This window comes from Piliocolobus tephrosceles, chromosome 1 (assembly GCF_002776525.5).
Source record: "Piliocolobus tephrosceles isolate RC106 chromosome 1, ASM277652v3, whole genome shotgun sequence".
Lineage (NCBI taxonomy): Eukaryota > Metazoa > Chordata > Mammalia > Primates > Cercopithecidae > Piliocolobus > Piliocolobus tephrosceles.
The window spans coordinates 136,382,800-136,397,591 of record NC_045434.1 but is presented as its reverse complement, the minus strand read 5'-3'; the positions used below and the strand labels follow the sequence as shown (position 1 = coordinate 136,397,591).

The 14,792-nt window shown below is 35.6% G+C and overlaps 1 protein-coding gene across 1 annotated transcript in view; it reads right to left on the bottom strand.

Annotated features, from left to right (window-relative positions):
* Nucleotides 1-14,792, bottom strand: part of COL24A1 (collagen type XXIV alpha 1 chain) — a 391,289-nt gene that overhangs the window by 29,311 nt on the left and 347,186 nt on the right. The window contains exons 52-53 of the mRNA XM_023207327.3: nucleotides 14,072-14,125; nucleotides 8,505-8,540 (exon numbers count right to left, since the gene is read on the bottom strand). Coding sequence (XP_023063095.2) covers nucleotides 8,505-8,540; nucleotides 14,072-14,125 — 90 coding nt within the window. The remainder of the gene's footprint in view (nucleotides 1-8,504; nucleotides 8,541-14,071; nucleotides 14,126-14,792) is intronic.

Here is a 14,792-nt window from a genome sequence, read left to right as displayed (position 1 = left end):
AAAAAAAAAAAAAAAAAAAAAAAAAAAAAAAAGAAAATATATACGAATCTAGGGACTCATTTTAAAAACAGTCCATAGGCAGGCAGACAGGCAGCAAGTGTAGAACAGAAAGAAAAATAACTCTTTCATAAATGGCCATACAGAATCAGCTCTCTCAATGGTGGAAAGGACCTACTTGGGATCAATACTAGAGTTTACAATGTTAAATTACAGAAGATGTGAAGCTTCCTAATCAAGAAACTCAAATTATAATAAAGGGGTTACTTTTCATGTGTTGTATAATGAGCCGTAAACATCTTTGTATTTTTTTAAAATCACTGAATCATGCTTTAGTCATTTTTTGGTTATTTTTAGGTATAAAACTTGGTAAGGAGAGCACAGTTTAATAAATTTATAGTTTAATAAATTTTCCTGCATGGAAAATTTTAAAATAAGATTGAGGCCAGGCATGGTGGCTCATGCCTGTAATCCCAGCACTTTGGGAGGCTGAGTGGGGTGGATCACGAGGTCAGGAGATCAAGACCATCCTAGCTAACACAGTGAAACCCCGTCTCTACTAAAAACACAAAAAATTAACCGGGTGTGGTGGCAGGCACCTGTAGTCCCAGCTACTCGGGAGGCTGAGGCAGGAGAATCGCTTGAACCCGGGAGGTGGAGCTTGCAGTGAGCCAAGATTGTGCCACTGCACTCCAGCCTGGGTGACAGAGTGAGACTCCGTCTCAATAATAATAATAATAATAATAATAATAATAATAATAATAAGATTGATAAACCAATTTGATAGACTGTTGTGATTCTGATATTTGTGCAAAGACTTAAGTCTCTTATTTGTCTCAATACAATAGGTCTTAGCTAATAAAATCCATTCCAAAAATGCACCATTTACTAGTATTATCTGAGAATGACCTCTGTGAGTATATTACTTTCTGAAAGACAGTAACCAATTAGGTGTCTTTAGCCAGTCAATTATTTAAACTGTCTCCTTAAAGAAAACAAACTGGTAGAATGCACTGAAAAATTCCCAATGAAAGTGTAAGAAATGTTACCAAGCTTTTCCATAAAACAAAGGAGAAAAGTTTAACGGCACATTTTATGGATTATGATAATTGCAGAATGATCTCCAGGAATTAAAAGATTACCTTTATAAAGCTCCTTAAATTATAATGGAATCAAAGGAAAAGAGGTGATTAAAAAGGTATTTAGTATCAGTTACTCAACAATAAAACAGAAAAAACTCATAATTCTAATGTGCCAGTTAATTTTTTTACTTTTTAAATTATTCTTATTATTTTTCTGCAGCAAATTTAGTTGCCTACTTCCACTAAATGCCACTGTGCCTACTTCCCATCTCCCTCGGGTACTGGAAGTTTGCATCTTATTTGTGAAGAAAACCATGATAACCCACAGACTAAAAACTCTATAAAGCATGTTAATTCAGGAAATTCTACTTTACCAGGCTAGAATTGGAAATAGCGTTTCACTTTTTAATTTTAGGGCATATTATTCATTTATCAACTATAACCTATTACATGACAAGTTCTGTGCTAGACACTGATAACCTGTGTACTACACAAAGTTCCCTACCCTCATGAAGTTTACATTCAAGTGGAGAGGACAGGAAACAATTGCAATGAGTGCTATTATGAAGAAATGAAAACAAGATCCTGTGAAAGAGAATGACCGGAAATGATGAGACAGAATGATCTGAGAAGACTTCTTTAAAATGGTATTTGAGCAAAGACCTGAATATTGACATAAAATTAGTCATTTGAAGAGTATATGAATTAATTTCCTAGGTAAAAGAAAGGCATATTCCTAAGAATAGAAAGGAGGTCAGTGTAGGTGGCAGGTGGAAAATGGTACATCAGGACACTGGAGAGGCAAACAGGGGCCAGTTCATGTAGGGCCTTGTAAATCAAGGCAAGGAAGCTTAGATGTTATTCTAAGTGCAAGAAAAAGTCATAGGGAGGTTTTTAAAGAGGAGAATGATATAATTTGGTTTATTCTTTAACAATATCACTCTGTTTGCTATGTAGAGAATAGACTGTAGTGGGGGGAAGTGGAAGAAATAAGAAACCAGGAGTCCAGGTGGGATATCATGATCACTTGGACAAGGGTGCCAGTGAAGAATGAGAGATGGATTCAGAATAGGATTTACAGCTGATGGGAATTAATCTCTAAAGAACTCTTTATGTTCTATAGCTTTGTTAGTTCTTTTGTTGGGGGGCTTATTTATTTTTCTTTTATGTAGAATCACACATATTCAGATCTGGAAAGAACTTTATAGGTATCTCTTCTAATTCCCTACTCAGCGCAGGAATACCAGTCCAGTAACTCGGGGAGATGGTCAGTAGGCTTTGGTGAAAGGTAGTTACTACCTGGCAAAATGATCTTTTTGTGTACTATTTCATTATTATATTAGACAGCTCATTATTACATTGAGCTGAAATTAGCCTCAGTATTCTATTAACTTTGTCACTAAGTATTTATTAGCTAATTATGTATCTGGTGCTATAATAGACTGGGGACTAGGTGGTAACAACAATGGTAGGCAGGTACTAGGTGGTATCTAATATATCTCATGCCTTTACGGAGCTCACTTTCTCTTGGGGAGCTGAGCACAGAAACCATAAATACAATTCAATAAATAAGTCATTTAAATTGTATCCTCTAGAGTTACTCATATTGTATCTATCCTCTATTGTACCTATAAAAGATAACCTTTCAAATATTTGAAGACAACTATCATGTCCCAACACCTCAATTTTATCTAATTCATTTACCAATAATTCATTAAATATTTATTGAATGCCAACTATAAGAGAGGCACTGCCAGGTGTGAGGGACACAGCATTAAAACAAACAAAAATCAACAGATAAAATGTCTGTGTCTTTAAGGCTACATTCTAGTGAGGAAAAATACAATAAACAAACAAACAAACAAAACCAAATAAATATGTAAGATGTCAGGTGGTAGAGACACAGGTAGAAGGAATATAAGGCGTCTCAGGAAGGTGGGGGCACTGCTATTCACACAGGCTTGTCAGGAACCTCTCTGGTAAGAGGACATTTAAGTACAAAACTGAAGAACACATGCCAGGCATTGTACTAGGTCCTGAGTGCTAGATATTATGCCCAGGGGTGGGAGTAGGGTGGGGTCAAACATTAGCATGCTTGCTCCTAGAAATGTTCATTAAATCAAAATGTCAAGATCAGCAGGAGCTCTCTACCATACATAAAGGGTATGGTAGAGAAATAAGAGGTGCAAAAGCCAGAAAGTGAGACAAGACGAAAGAACAAGGAGAGGGATGTAATCAGGCTGCAGAATCTGGTAGAGGTTAACCATCCCAGATATTTCAATGGGTCCTACCAGGACATGGGTTCCCCCAGATCCTTCCCCTTCTCTGAATGTGCTTTAATGTTGTCCATGTTTTCTTTGGGGATAGCGTGACTGGTACCACTACTTGCTTTATTCTGCATGCCATATTTCTACCATTACAACCTAAGATGGCAGTCCTAATCTATTGCATTTGCAATCCATCAGAGCCACTCATTTTTTTTTTTTTCCATGTGAAATGCTTGTGACATTGCCATAGGTACTTCAGGCTTCCTAATCCTGATGGAGACTATGTCCCAGCCACAGTACTTGGAGAGGATACTGGGGAGGCATGCAGAGCCACACTGATCTGGAACATGGGCTAATTCCAAGTCTCTCTGCTTTCCTTTCCCTCCTTCACTCTTCCTTGGAAATATAGCTTCACTGTGTGCATATGCTCTTGCTTCCTGTTACAATAAATCTGCTGAGAAAAGGTGAGGATCACTTTTCCACAAAATGAACACATCGATTTAAATATCCTTTTGTGATTCTTAGGCTATCTGAGATTACATAATTTCTCTTTTTTAGCTAATTAATATAACTGCAACTTAATTATTCTGAGTCTCAAGCGTACCCTACAATGAGAAGAAAAAATCTCAGCTGTCACTATGTAATCTCATTACCTTGTAGTCAAGACTTTACTGCTATATTTAAATTTATTCTTATGGGCCTTAAGTACTTAGTTTCAATATCCCTCATTTTATTTCATGTCTGTCCTCTGTTTATGGTTGCTGCTTTAATAAGTTCGGCAGGAATCACACGCTCAATGAGTAGATTTTAGCTTCTCTTGCAACAACAAAAACAAAAAAATGGGTAATCATGTGAGATGAATATGTTAATTTGCTTCAAAAAATTATAGTCAAATTACTTGCTTATAAATAACCTTTTTACTATCTATATGTATCCTATAACATCGTGTTAAAGCTATACAATAAAAAACTGGAGAAGTGGCCCCTTTACAACATATCTTCTTTAGCTTGGAAGAATTGGCATCCTAGAAATGAGGGAAGTAGTGCCAGTATAAGCTACTTTGGTCACAAAAGTGCTGTGTACCTTTTGCCCATCCTCTCATCATTGTCTCTAACTGGCTGATATGCAACTAATGATTTGCCTCTGCATTGCAGACCTCTTTGGTGCTGACTGGACATAGTGGGTATATACCTAAAGCGACTTGGCAGTCCCTTTGTTCTCTCACTAGTGAAGAAAACCCATACCCCATTTCCTGACGCCTGGCAAGGCAAATAATCCATTTCACACAGTGATCTGGGAAGAAGTATTGGTGGGTTCTTAAACATGTTTAGAGTTTATCAGATTTCACTGCAATCTACCACATAGGTTTCTTTATATTTTTATTTATTATACTTTAAGTTCTGGATTACATGTGCAGAACGTGTAGTTTTGTTACACAGGTATATATGTACCATGGTGGTTTGCTGCACCCATCAACCTGTCACCTACATTAGGTATTTCTCCTAATGTTATCCCTCCCCTAGCCCCTGACCCCCCACAGGCCCTGGTGTGTGATGTTCCCCTCCCTGTGTCCATGTGTTTTCATTGTTCAACTCCCACTTATGAGTGAGAACATGCGGTGTTCGGTTTTCTGATTTTGTGATAGTCTGCTGAGAATGATGGTTTCTAGCTTCATCCATGTCCCTGCAAAAGACATGAACACATCCTTTCTTATGGCTGCATAGTATTCCATGGTGTATATGAGCCACATTTTCTTAATCCAGTCTATCATTGATGGACATTTGGGTTGGTTCCAAGTCTTTGCTATTGTGAATAGTGCTGCAATAAACATATGTGTGCATGTGTCTTTATCATAGAATGATTTATAATTCTTTGGGTATATGCCCAGTAATGGGATTGCTGGGTCAAATGGTATTTCTAGTTCTAGATTCTTGAGGAATCGCCACACTGTCTTCCACAATGGTTGAACTAATTTACACTCTCACCAACAGTGCAAAAGCATCCCTATTTTTCCACAACCTCTCCAGCATCTGTTGTTTTCTGACTTTTTAATGATCACCATTCTAACTGGCATGAGATGGTATCTCATTGTGGTTTTGATTTGTGTTTCTCTAATGACCAGTGATGATGAGCATTTTTTCATATGTCTGTTGGCTGCATAAATGTCTTCTTTTGAGAAGTGTCTGTTCATATCCTTTGCCCATTTTTTGATGGGGTTGTTTGCTTTTTTCTTATAAATTTGTTTAAGTTCTTTGTAGATTCTGGATATTAGCCCTTTGTCAGATGGACAGATTGCAAAATTTTTCTCCCATTCTGTAGGTTGCCTGTTTACTCTGATGATAGTTTGTTTTGCTGTGCAGAAGCTCTTTAGTTTAATTAGATCCCATTTGTCAATTTTGTCTTTTGTTGTCATTGCTTTTGGTGTTTTAGACATGAAGTCTCTGACCACGTCTATGTCCTGAATGGTACTGCCAAGGTTTTCTTCTAGGATTTTTATGGTCCTAGGTCTTACGTTTAAGTCTTTGATCCATCTTGAGTGGATTTTTGTATAAGGTGTAAGGAAGGGGTCCAGTTTCAGTTTTCTGCAAATGGCAAGCCGGTTTTCCCAACACCATTTATTAAATAAGGAATCTTTTCCCCATTGCTTGTGTGTGTCAGGTTTGTCAAAGATCAGATGGTTGTAGATGTGTGGTGTTATTTCTGAGGTCTCTGTTCTGTTCCATTGGTCTATATATCTGTTTTGGTACCAGTACCATGCTGTTTTGGTTACTATACCCTTGTAGTAAAGTTTGAAGTCAGGTGATGACTCCAGCTTTATTCTTCTTGCCCAGGATTGTCTTGGCTATGTGGGCTCTTTTTTTGGTTTCATATGAAGTTTAAAGTAGTTTTTTCCAATTCTGTGAAGAAAGTCAGTGGTAGCTTGATGGGGATAGCAATGAATCTATAAATTACTTTGGGCAGTATGGCCATTTTGACAAAATTGATTCTTCCTATTCCTGAGCATGAAATGGTTTTCCATTTGTTTGTGTCCTCTCTTATTTCCTTGAGTAGTGGTTTGTAGTTCTCCTTGAAGAGGTCCTTCACATCCCTTGTAAGTTGGATTCCTAGGTATTTTATTCTCTTAGTAGCAATTGTGAATGGGAATTCACTCATGATTTGGTTCTGTGTTTGTATGTTATTGGTGTATAGGAATGCTTGTGATTTTTGCACATTGATTTTGTATCCTGAGATTTTGCTGACATTCCTTATCAGTTTAAGGAGATTTTGGGCTGAGACGATGAGGTGTTCTAAATATATAATCATGTCATCTACTAACAGAGACAATTTGACTTCCTCTCTTCCTATGTGAATACCCTTTATTTCTTTCTCTTGCCTGATTTCCCTGGCCAGAACTTCCAATACCATGTTGACTAGGAGTGGTCCTTGTCTTGTGCCGGTTTTCACAGGGAATGCTTTCAGTTTTTGCCCATTCAGTATGATATTGGCTGTGGGTTTGTCATAAATAGCTCTTATTATATTGAGATATGTTCCACTGATACCTAGTTTATTGAGAGTTTTTGGCGTGGAAGGCTGTTGAATTTTGTTAAAGGCATTTTCTGCATCTATTGAGATAATCATGTGGTTTTTGTCATTGTTTCTGTTTATGTGACGGATTATGTTTATTGATTTGCATATTTTGAATGAGCCTTTCATCCCAGGGATGAAGCTGACTTGATCGTGATGGATAAGCTTTTTGATGTGCCGCTGGGTTCGGTTTGCCAGTATTTTATCGAGGATTTTCGCATCGATGTTCATCAGGGATATTGGCCTAAAATTCTTTTTTTGTTGTGTCTCTACTAGGCTTCGGTATCAGGATGATGCTGTCCTCATAAAATGAGTTAGGGAGGATTCCTTCATTTTCTCTTGCTCAGAATAGTTTCAGAAGAAATGGTACCAGCTCCTCTTTGTACCTCTGGTAAAATTCAGCTGTGAATCTGTCTGGTCCTGGACTTTTTTGGGTTGGTAGGCTAGTAATTATTGCCTCAATTTCAGAGCTTGTTATTGGTCTATTCAGAGATTCAACTTCTTCCTGGTTTAGTCTTGGGAGGGTGTATGTGTCCAGGAATTTATCCATTTCTTTTAGATTTTCTAGTTTATCTGCACAGAGGTGCTTATAGTATTCTCTGATAGTAGTTTGTATTTCTGTGGGATCAGTGATGATATCCCCTTTATCATTTTTTTATTGCATCTATTTGATTCTTCACTCTTTTCTTCTTTATTCGTCTTGCTAGTGGTCTATCAATTTTGTTGATCTTTTCAAAATACCAGCTCCTGGATTCATCGATTTCTTGAAAGGTTTTTTGTGTCTCTATTTCTTTCAGTTCTGCTCTGATCTTAGTTGTTTCTTGCCTTCTACTAGTTTTTGAACTTGTTTGCTTTTGCTTCTCTAGTTGTTTTAATTGTGATGTTAGGGTGTCAATTTTAGATCTTTCCTGCTTTCTCTTGTGGGCATTTAGTGCTATATTTCCCTCTACACACTGCTTTAAATGTGTCCCAGAGATTCTGGTACGTTGTGTCTTTGTTCTCATTGGTTTCAAAGAAGATCTTTATTTCTGCCTTCGTTTTGTTATTTACCCAGTAGTCAGTCAGGAGCAGGTTGTTCAGTTTCCATGTAGTTGTGCAGTTTTGAGTGAGATTCTTAAGCCTGAGTTCTAATTTGATCGCAGTGTGGTCTGAGAGACTGTTCTGTGTGATTTCTGTTCTTTTACATTTGCTGAGGAGTGCTTTACTTCCAATTATGTGGTCAATTTTAGAATAAGTGTGATGTGGTGCTAAGAAGAATACACATTCTGTTGATTTGGGGTGCAGAGTTCTGCAGATGTCTATTAGGTCCGCTTGGTCCAGAGCTGAGTTTAAGTCCTGGATATCCTTGTTAATTTTCTGTCTCATTGATCTGTCTAACATTGACAGTGGGGTGTTAAAGTCTCCCATTACTGTTGTGTGAGTCTAAGTCTCTGTTACCACATAGATTAAATCTACTTCCTGACAACTGCAATTTTATTTTTATTCTACAAGTATCAGAGATATAATAATGAATAACTGTAACAGGGTCCTTGCTTTCATGGAGTTTATAGCCTAGTGTCAGGGTTACTATAATCACAAATTTAGTTAAACTTACAGTTTCACCTCTAAAGCCTTTTTCACCTCTGGGTCCCTAAAAGAAAAAAATAAAAGATGTTAGTTCAGTGTTATTGATAGTTACGTATTAAATGCAGCTGAGGTCATTATATGCAGAAACATGACAATTTATATTTTTGCTTTTTCTATGTAGCAAGACCTGTTTTGTTAAATTGTATAAGTTCTAGTTTTATTTTCCTAAATAAAGTAAAGCAAACAAAAAAACCCTAGTGATTTATCATGTTGTCTGCTTTGCTGTTCCTAGTTCTAACCTTAAGGTGAGACTGAAGTAACTACTTATTCATTCAATTAAATCAAAACAGCTCATCTGACAATCACATACAAAACAATTCAAAAAGGACATTCTAAATTCAGGTTAAATGCTTCCAATATTTGTTTTTCTTAACTTTTGAAAACCCTGTTTCTGGGATGGTTTCCTTTCTCTTTCTTGAAAATTTTGGTATGTTGTATACGTTTCCATGCAGTTCAAAATATTTTCTAATTTTCTTGGAGACTTCCTCTTTGATCCATGGATTATTTAGAAGTGTGTGATTTAATTTTCAAGTGTTTGGAGATTTTCCTATTATCTTTCTGTTATTGATTTCTAGTTTAATTCCATTGGCAAGAGAATATACCTTCTATGATCTCAGTTCTTTTACATTTAGTAAAATTTGTTTTATGCCCCATAACATCTTCTATGTTGGTGAATGTTCCATATACACTTGCAACAAATGCAGTTTGCTGTTGCTGAGTGGACCTACTGCTTTTAAAACGTGTTAATATTTTCCTGTTCATCCTTTTGAAAATTTTATATATGTGTAAAAAATGAGATAATACTATTCATCTTTTCTGTAACCTGAATTAATACCTTCATAAATATAATATGAATGCTCTTCCATGTCAATCTACATTCTTTTAGATAATTAAAATACTTGCCTATTATTTAATATACTATGATAATATTTTAAATTTGCAATTATTAGACTTTTTGCTAATTTTTGTCATTGTTAGCAGTGTTGTGAGAGATACCCTTACAGTATAAAAATTTTGTTAAAGACTGTCCTCCAGAAAGTGAATTTGAAATTACATACACACCTACAAAAATGGAAGTGTATATTTATTCTGATCTATGTCATGTTCTTTGTTAATTTGCAAGCTAAGAATACTATCTTCTCATTTATTCACCATTTACATGACTTCTGTGTTTCTCATCTTAATTCATTTTAAACTAGGGTATTAACTTAAAATAACTTACTTATTTTTTTCTTATTTATTTATTTATTTTTGAGATGGTGTCTCACTCTGTCACTGGACTGGAGTGCAGTGGCGTGATCTCGGCTCACTACAACCTCCACCTCCCAGGTTCAAGTGATTCTCCTGCCCCAGCCTCCTGAGTAGCTGGGACTACAGGAGCACACCACTACGCCCAGATAATTTTTGTATTTTCAGTAAAGATGGGGTTTCACCATGTTGGCCAGGTTTATCTCAATCTCCTGACCTCATGATCCACCCGCCTCAGCCTCCCAAAGTGCTGAGATTACAGGAGTGAGCCACTGCGCCTGGACCCTGATTTTTAAGATATCTACACAGCACTTAAAAAATACATATACACCCTTTTCCACTCCCTACTCAGTATTAAAAACTTGGTATGTATCTTTTCATACCTTTTTCTAATCAAATATTGACAAATACATTTATATATGTATGGGAAATATTGCTTGTGTTTTATAATATTGGGATCATATTATATACTCTTCTATGCGTCTCACTTAACAATACATCATGAAATAACTGAGTCAAACTAGATATAATAAATTCTTTTAAATAACTGCATAATATTCCATGAAATGGCTAACCTATAACTTACCCAATAATTCCTTTAGAAATGAGTATTCATGTAATTTCAATTTTTTTTCCCCAATAAAAGCAGTATTGTAAAAAAAAAGTCTTTGCAAAATTTCATTAGTGTATTGGGTGTGTTTATACCTGAGGGATAAATTCCTCAAAGTAGAACTGTTTTGTTAAAGAATATGTCCCTATATTTAACAAATCTTTCCATAAAGTGTGTAATTCACATTTTTACCAGTGATCAATGATAGTACTGTTTTCTTCTATATTCCCTTCTGAGAAGTTAAATGTAATATCTTATTTTACTTTAATTTGCATATCTCTAATTTAAAGTTAGGTGAGTGTCTTTTTATTATAAAACAATAGTTGAACTTTCGGATTGGTTCTTTTTTTCTCCACTGGCTACTTTTTTGATGGAATAGTTTTCATTTTTCTATTGAACTTTCTTTTTCAAACTATAAGAGTTCTTGGTATATGTGTGTGTGTGTCTATCTAGAAAGATAGATATACACATATCTCTATCTATCTATCTATCTATCTATCTATCTATCTATCTATCAATCATCTATCTATCTTTATCAAGATACACACACATATCCATATCAATAGACAGGTAAACATTTTTTTTTTTTTTCTTTTGCCTAGGCTGGAGTGCAGTGGCATGATCATGGCTCCCTGCAGCCTCAACTTCCTGGGATCAAGTGGTGCTCCCACCTCAGCCTCTCGAGTAGCTGGGACTATATGCATCTGCCACTACACCAGGATCAGTTTTAGTTTTTTTGTAGAGATGGGATCTCACTATATTGCCAAGGCTGGTCTAAACTCCTGTGCTCAAGCAATCTTCCAGCCTCAGCCTCCCAAAGTGCTGGTAATACAGCCATCAACTACTGTGCCCAATTGAATTCTTTGTGTATTAACCTGTCATATGTTGTATGCTTTGTAAATATTTTTCCCAATCGATATTACTTTTAAACTTTATTCATGAAATCTTTTTTCCATATAAAATTTTAAAAATTTTCAAGTATTCAAACATACTTTCTGTTCTTTTATAGGTCTCCCCAATCCTTAAGCTACATGTTAGTTTTCTCAATTATTCTTCAATTTTTTTTTTTTTTTTTTTGAGACGGAGTTTCACTCTTATTGCCCAGGCTGGAGTGCAATGGCATGATCTTGGCTCACTGCAACCTCTGTCTCCCAATTTCAAGAGATTCTCCTGCCTCAGCCTCCCAGGTAGCTGGAATTACAGGCATGTACCACCACATCCAGCTAATTTTGTATTTTTAGTACAGATGAAGTTTCACCATGTTGGCCAGGCTGATCTTGAACTCCTGACCTCAGGCGATCTGCCCACCTCGGCCTCCCAAAGTGCTGGGATTATAAGCGTGAGACACTGCACATGGCCTCTTCTAAGATTTTTATTGTTTTATTTTTTACATTAAAGTCTTTAACAATTCATCTAGGATTAAAATAATTTTGGCAAATGGGATTCCAATTCTTCTTTCTTCTTTTTTTCTTTTTTAAAGAGATGGGGTCTCACTCTGTTTGCCCAGGCTTGAGTGCAGTGGGTGCAATCATCTCACTGTAGCTGGAACTCCTGGGCTCAAGCAATCCTCCCGTCTTAGCCTCCCAAGTAGCTAGGGCCATAGGCATGTACCACCACACACAGCTAATTTATTTTTATATGATGGGGGTCTCACTATCTTGCCCAGGCTGTGTTCTGATTTCTTATAGCAGGAGGATACTCAAAGTAATTCCATCTCTCTTCCCTGTCACTGACGTAGGAATAAGCACCTGGCTGAATGCTAAAGATATGAAAAAAATGTAACCGGAGACTTCTAAAAAAATTCTTACTTTTGCCATGATAGTACTTTATGCCACCTTTTTCCTTTGGATAATTATATCTAGATGTGGTTCTTGAGAAATTGTAGTCAACTTGCTATACGCCTAAGTATGAAGCCAGCATTCAGGATATCAGGGTAGAGACATAGCGATATAAGAGAGACATAAGAACCTGGTCTTGGATAAGATAATTGAGTCACCAAATTAACCAAATCTGAAGCCCTTCCTATAATGTGATACAAATTTTCTTATTGCTAAAAGTAGTTTGGTTCAGGGTTCCTATTATTTGCAGCCAATTCTTCCTCAATTATATGCCATTTTTGTTATAAGTAAATTCCTATATATACTTAAGATCAAATTCTGGGCTTCAGTCTGTTACACTGATCTGTTTATTTCTTTGTACTACTATATAGTTTCATTTACAATGACTTTGTAGTATTGTTTTCTTATCAGAAAAGCAAGCCCGTCACCCCTCACCGGTATTTTTTTTCACAATGTTTTCTCCCATCTCAAATGTTTATTCTTTCATAATGAACGTTTATTCTCAGAACGGAAAAAACTTAATATGGAAAAATTGATGTACATGCTGAATACTATAAGGGTCTTTAAGAACTATCTATCAACAAAACACAGTAAGATATTTTAATTAAGTAATTTTAAAATTACATTTTCCTTGACCAATTAATACATCATAGTTTTGGCAGAGGGGAACAATCATTCTGTAATCAGAACACTATGTGTCCCTTAGCTTGCTGAAGAACCACTCACTGAAATATGAGAATTCTCCCACTTACCATCTTATATAGCTCTGAGTGGCAAATGTTGAAAGTCTAGAGAAATATTGAGTTATATATTTTACTTCTTTTGTTTACATATCCAGTAACTTTGGTGGTTTCTTCTCTAAATTTATCAAAGAGAATAGTGGTATTAAACATTTGAAGCATTCTATTTTCATATTTTTAAATTGTCTGTGTCTATAAACAACTTCCAAATAATTCAAAAAATCAATTCCCTAGATAGAATGAATCTTTCCTCTCTAAGTCTCAGTTTGACCCTTTCTACTGTCCTCCTTGTTTGTTAATACTATTATCAGTGTTGGAAAACTTTCCCAACATCACTTGCCCAATCATTGTCTCATTTCTCTGTTTTATTTCATAGCCAAATTTCTTAAGGCACTGGCATGTAGTATCTCAATTTCCTCTCCAGACACAGCTTGAATGGAGTGGAAAGAGCGCTGGTCTTGAAGTAAGAAACACCAGCTATGTAATTCACCAGGTCTATCACCTTGAATGACTAGATGAATCTCCATAAACCTCATCTGTTTCCTCATCTGTTAAATGAAAATAATATCTACTGCAAAAGTTTGTTGTAAGAATTCAAGGAACATTATTATTAAATATTTTCCTCTACTTCCTTCATCATTGTAACCTGTACTCTATCTTCTACTGCAACTTATTCTTTCAAAGATTACTGTTGACTACTCCTTTCTTGAAACCTATTCTCTCAAACGATTCTTTCCTTCCTTTATAGTGGGTATTTCCAAAAACTCAAATCTTGGATGTCTGCACATCTTTTGCTATCTATGTTCTTTCCTTCAGAAGAATAATTTATTTTTATTACTCAAGTGTTTATGATGCTCTCCCCTTCCTGACTCAGTTCTATTTTCTTTTCTTAACTCCAATTATAAATGCCTACCTACTTACTTACACTGTCTTCATTACACATATGGTCCCTAACTTCTCAGGAATAATCTTCCAGAAGAAAATGTACGTCTATTTTTTTCAATTGCTTCTCAAATACCCTAATTCTTTGTAGATTATTCTAGAAATAGGATTAAAGAAAAAAAAAGAGTACAAAAGACTTGTATTATGATAAACTTACAGTTCTACCTGTTGGGCCTATTATACCTTCTCTGCCATGGGGACCAGTGTTTCCCTGTTGAGGTAAAAGAAAAACAGTTTCACTGTTAGTATAATTAAAAAAAAAAAAAAAAAACTCCAGAGAATCTCTTGTACAATGGTAAAAGAGCCATGTCTACATAATTATCCTTTTTAATATAAAATCTTATAGTATTAGCATAAATTATAATAATCTTGGTTAACAGTATGTGACACAATTTTGCATATTATTAAAGTCTCCTATCAGGAGAGTTACATCTGTATAATTTCTAAAAAACTGATGAATTAGCATTATGATTTTTAAGTGATGATAATTTCAATGATGCATTTTACACATATGTCATATAACAAATAAAACTACTTTATATAAAAAAGAATAGAATGATGAACAAGGTTTTGAATAAATTTCTGTGCAGATGTTGAAAGAGCAGATGTTTGGGTAACATGAATTGTGAAATAGAGAAAAAGTACAGTAAGGAACCATAGGGCAGCATATGTGACCAACTAAACTTCAGTTCTTCATTTGTAAAACAGGAATAAGAACATCTACTTCATAGGGACATTGTGAGAATTAAATATGAAAAGTGCTTTTAAAACTTTAAGCTGTTATTTGATTATGAGGATAACCTTGAATAAGGTGAATTTCTGATCAATTCCTCCCAAAGTAGGAACAGAGTCTATAATTTCTCAGTGAATACAAAATG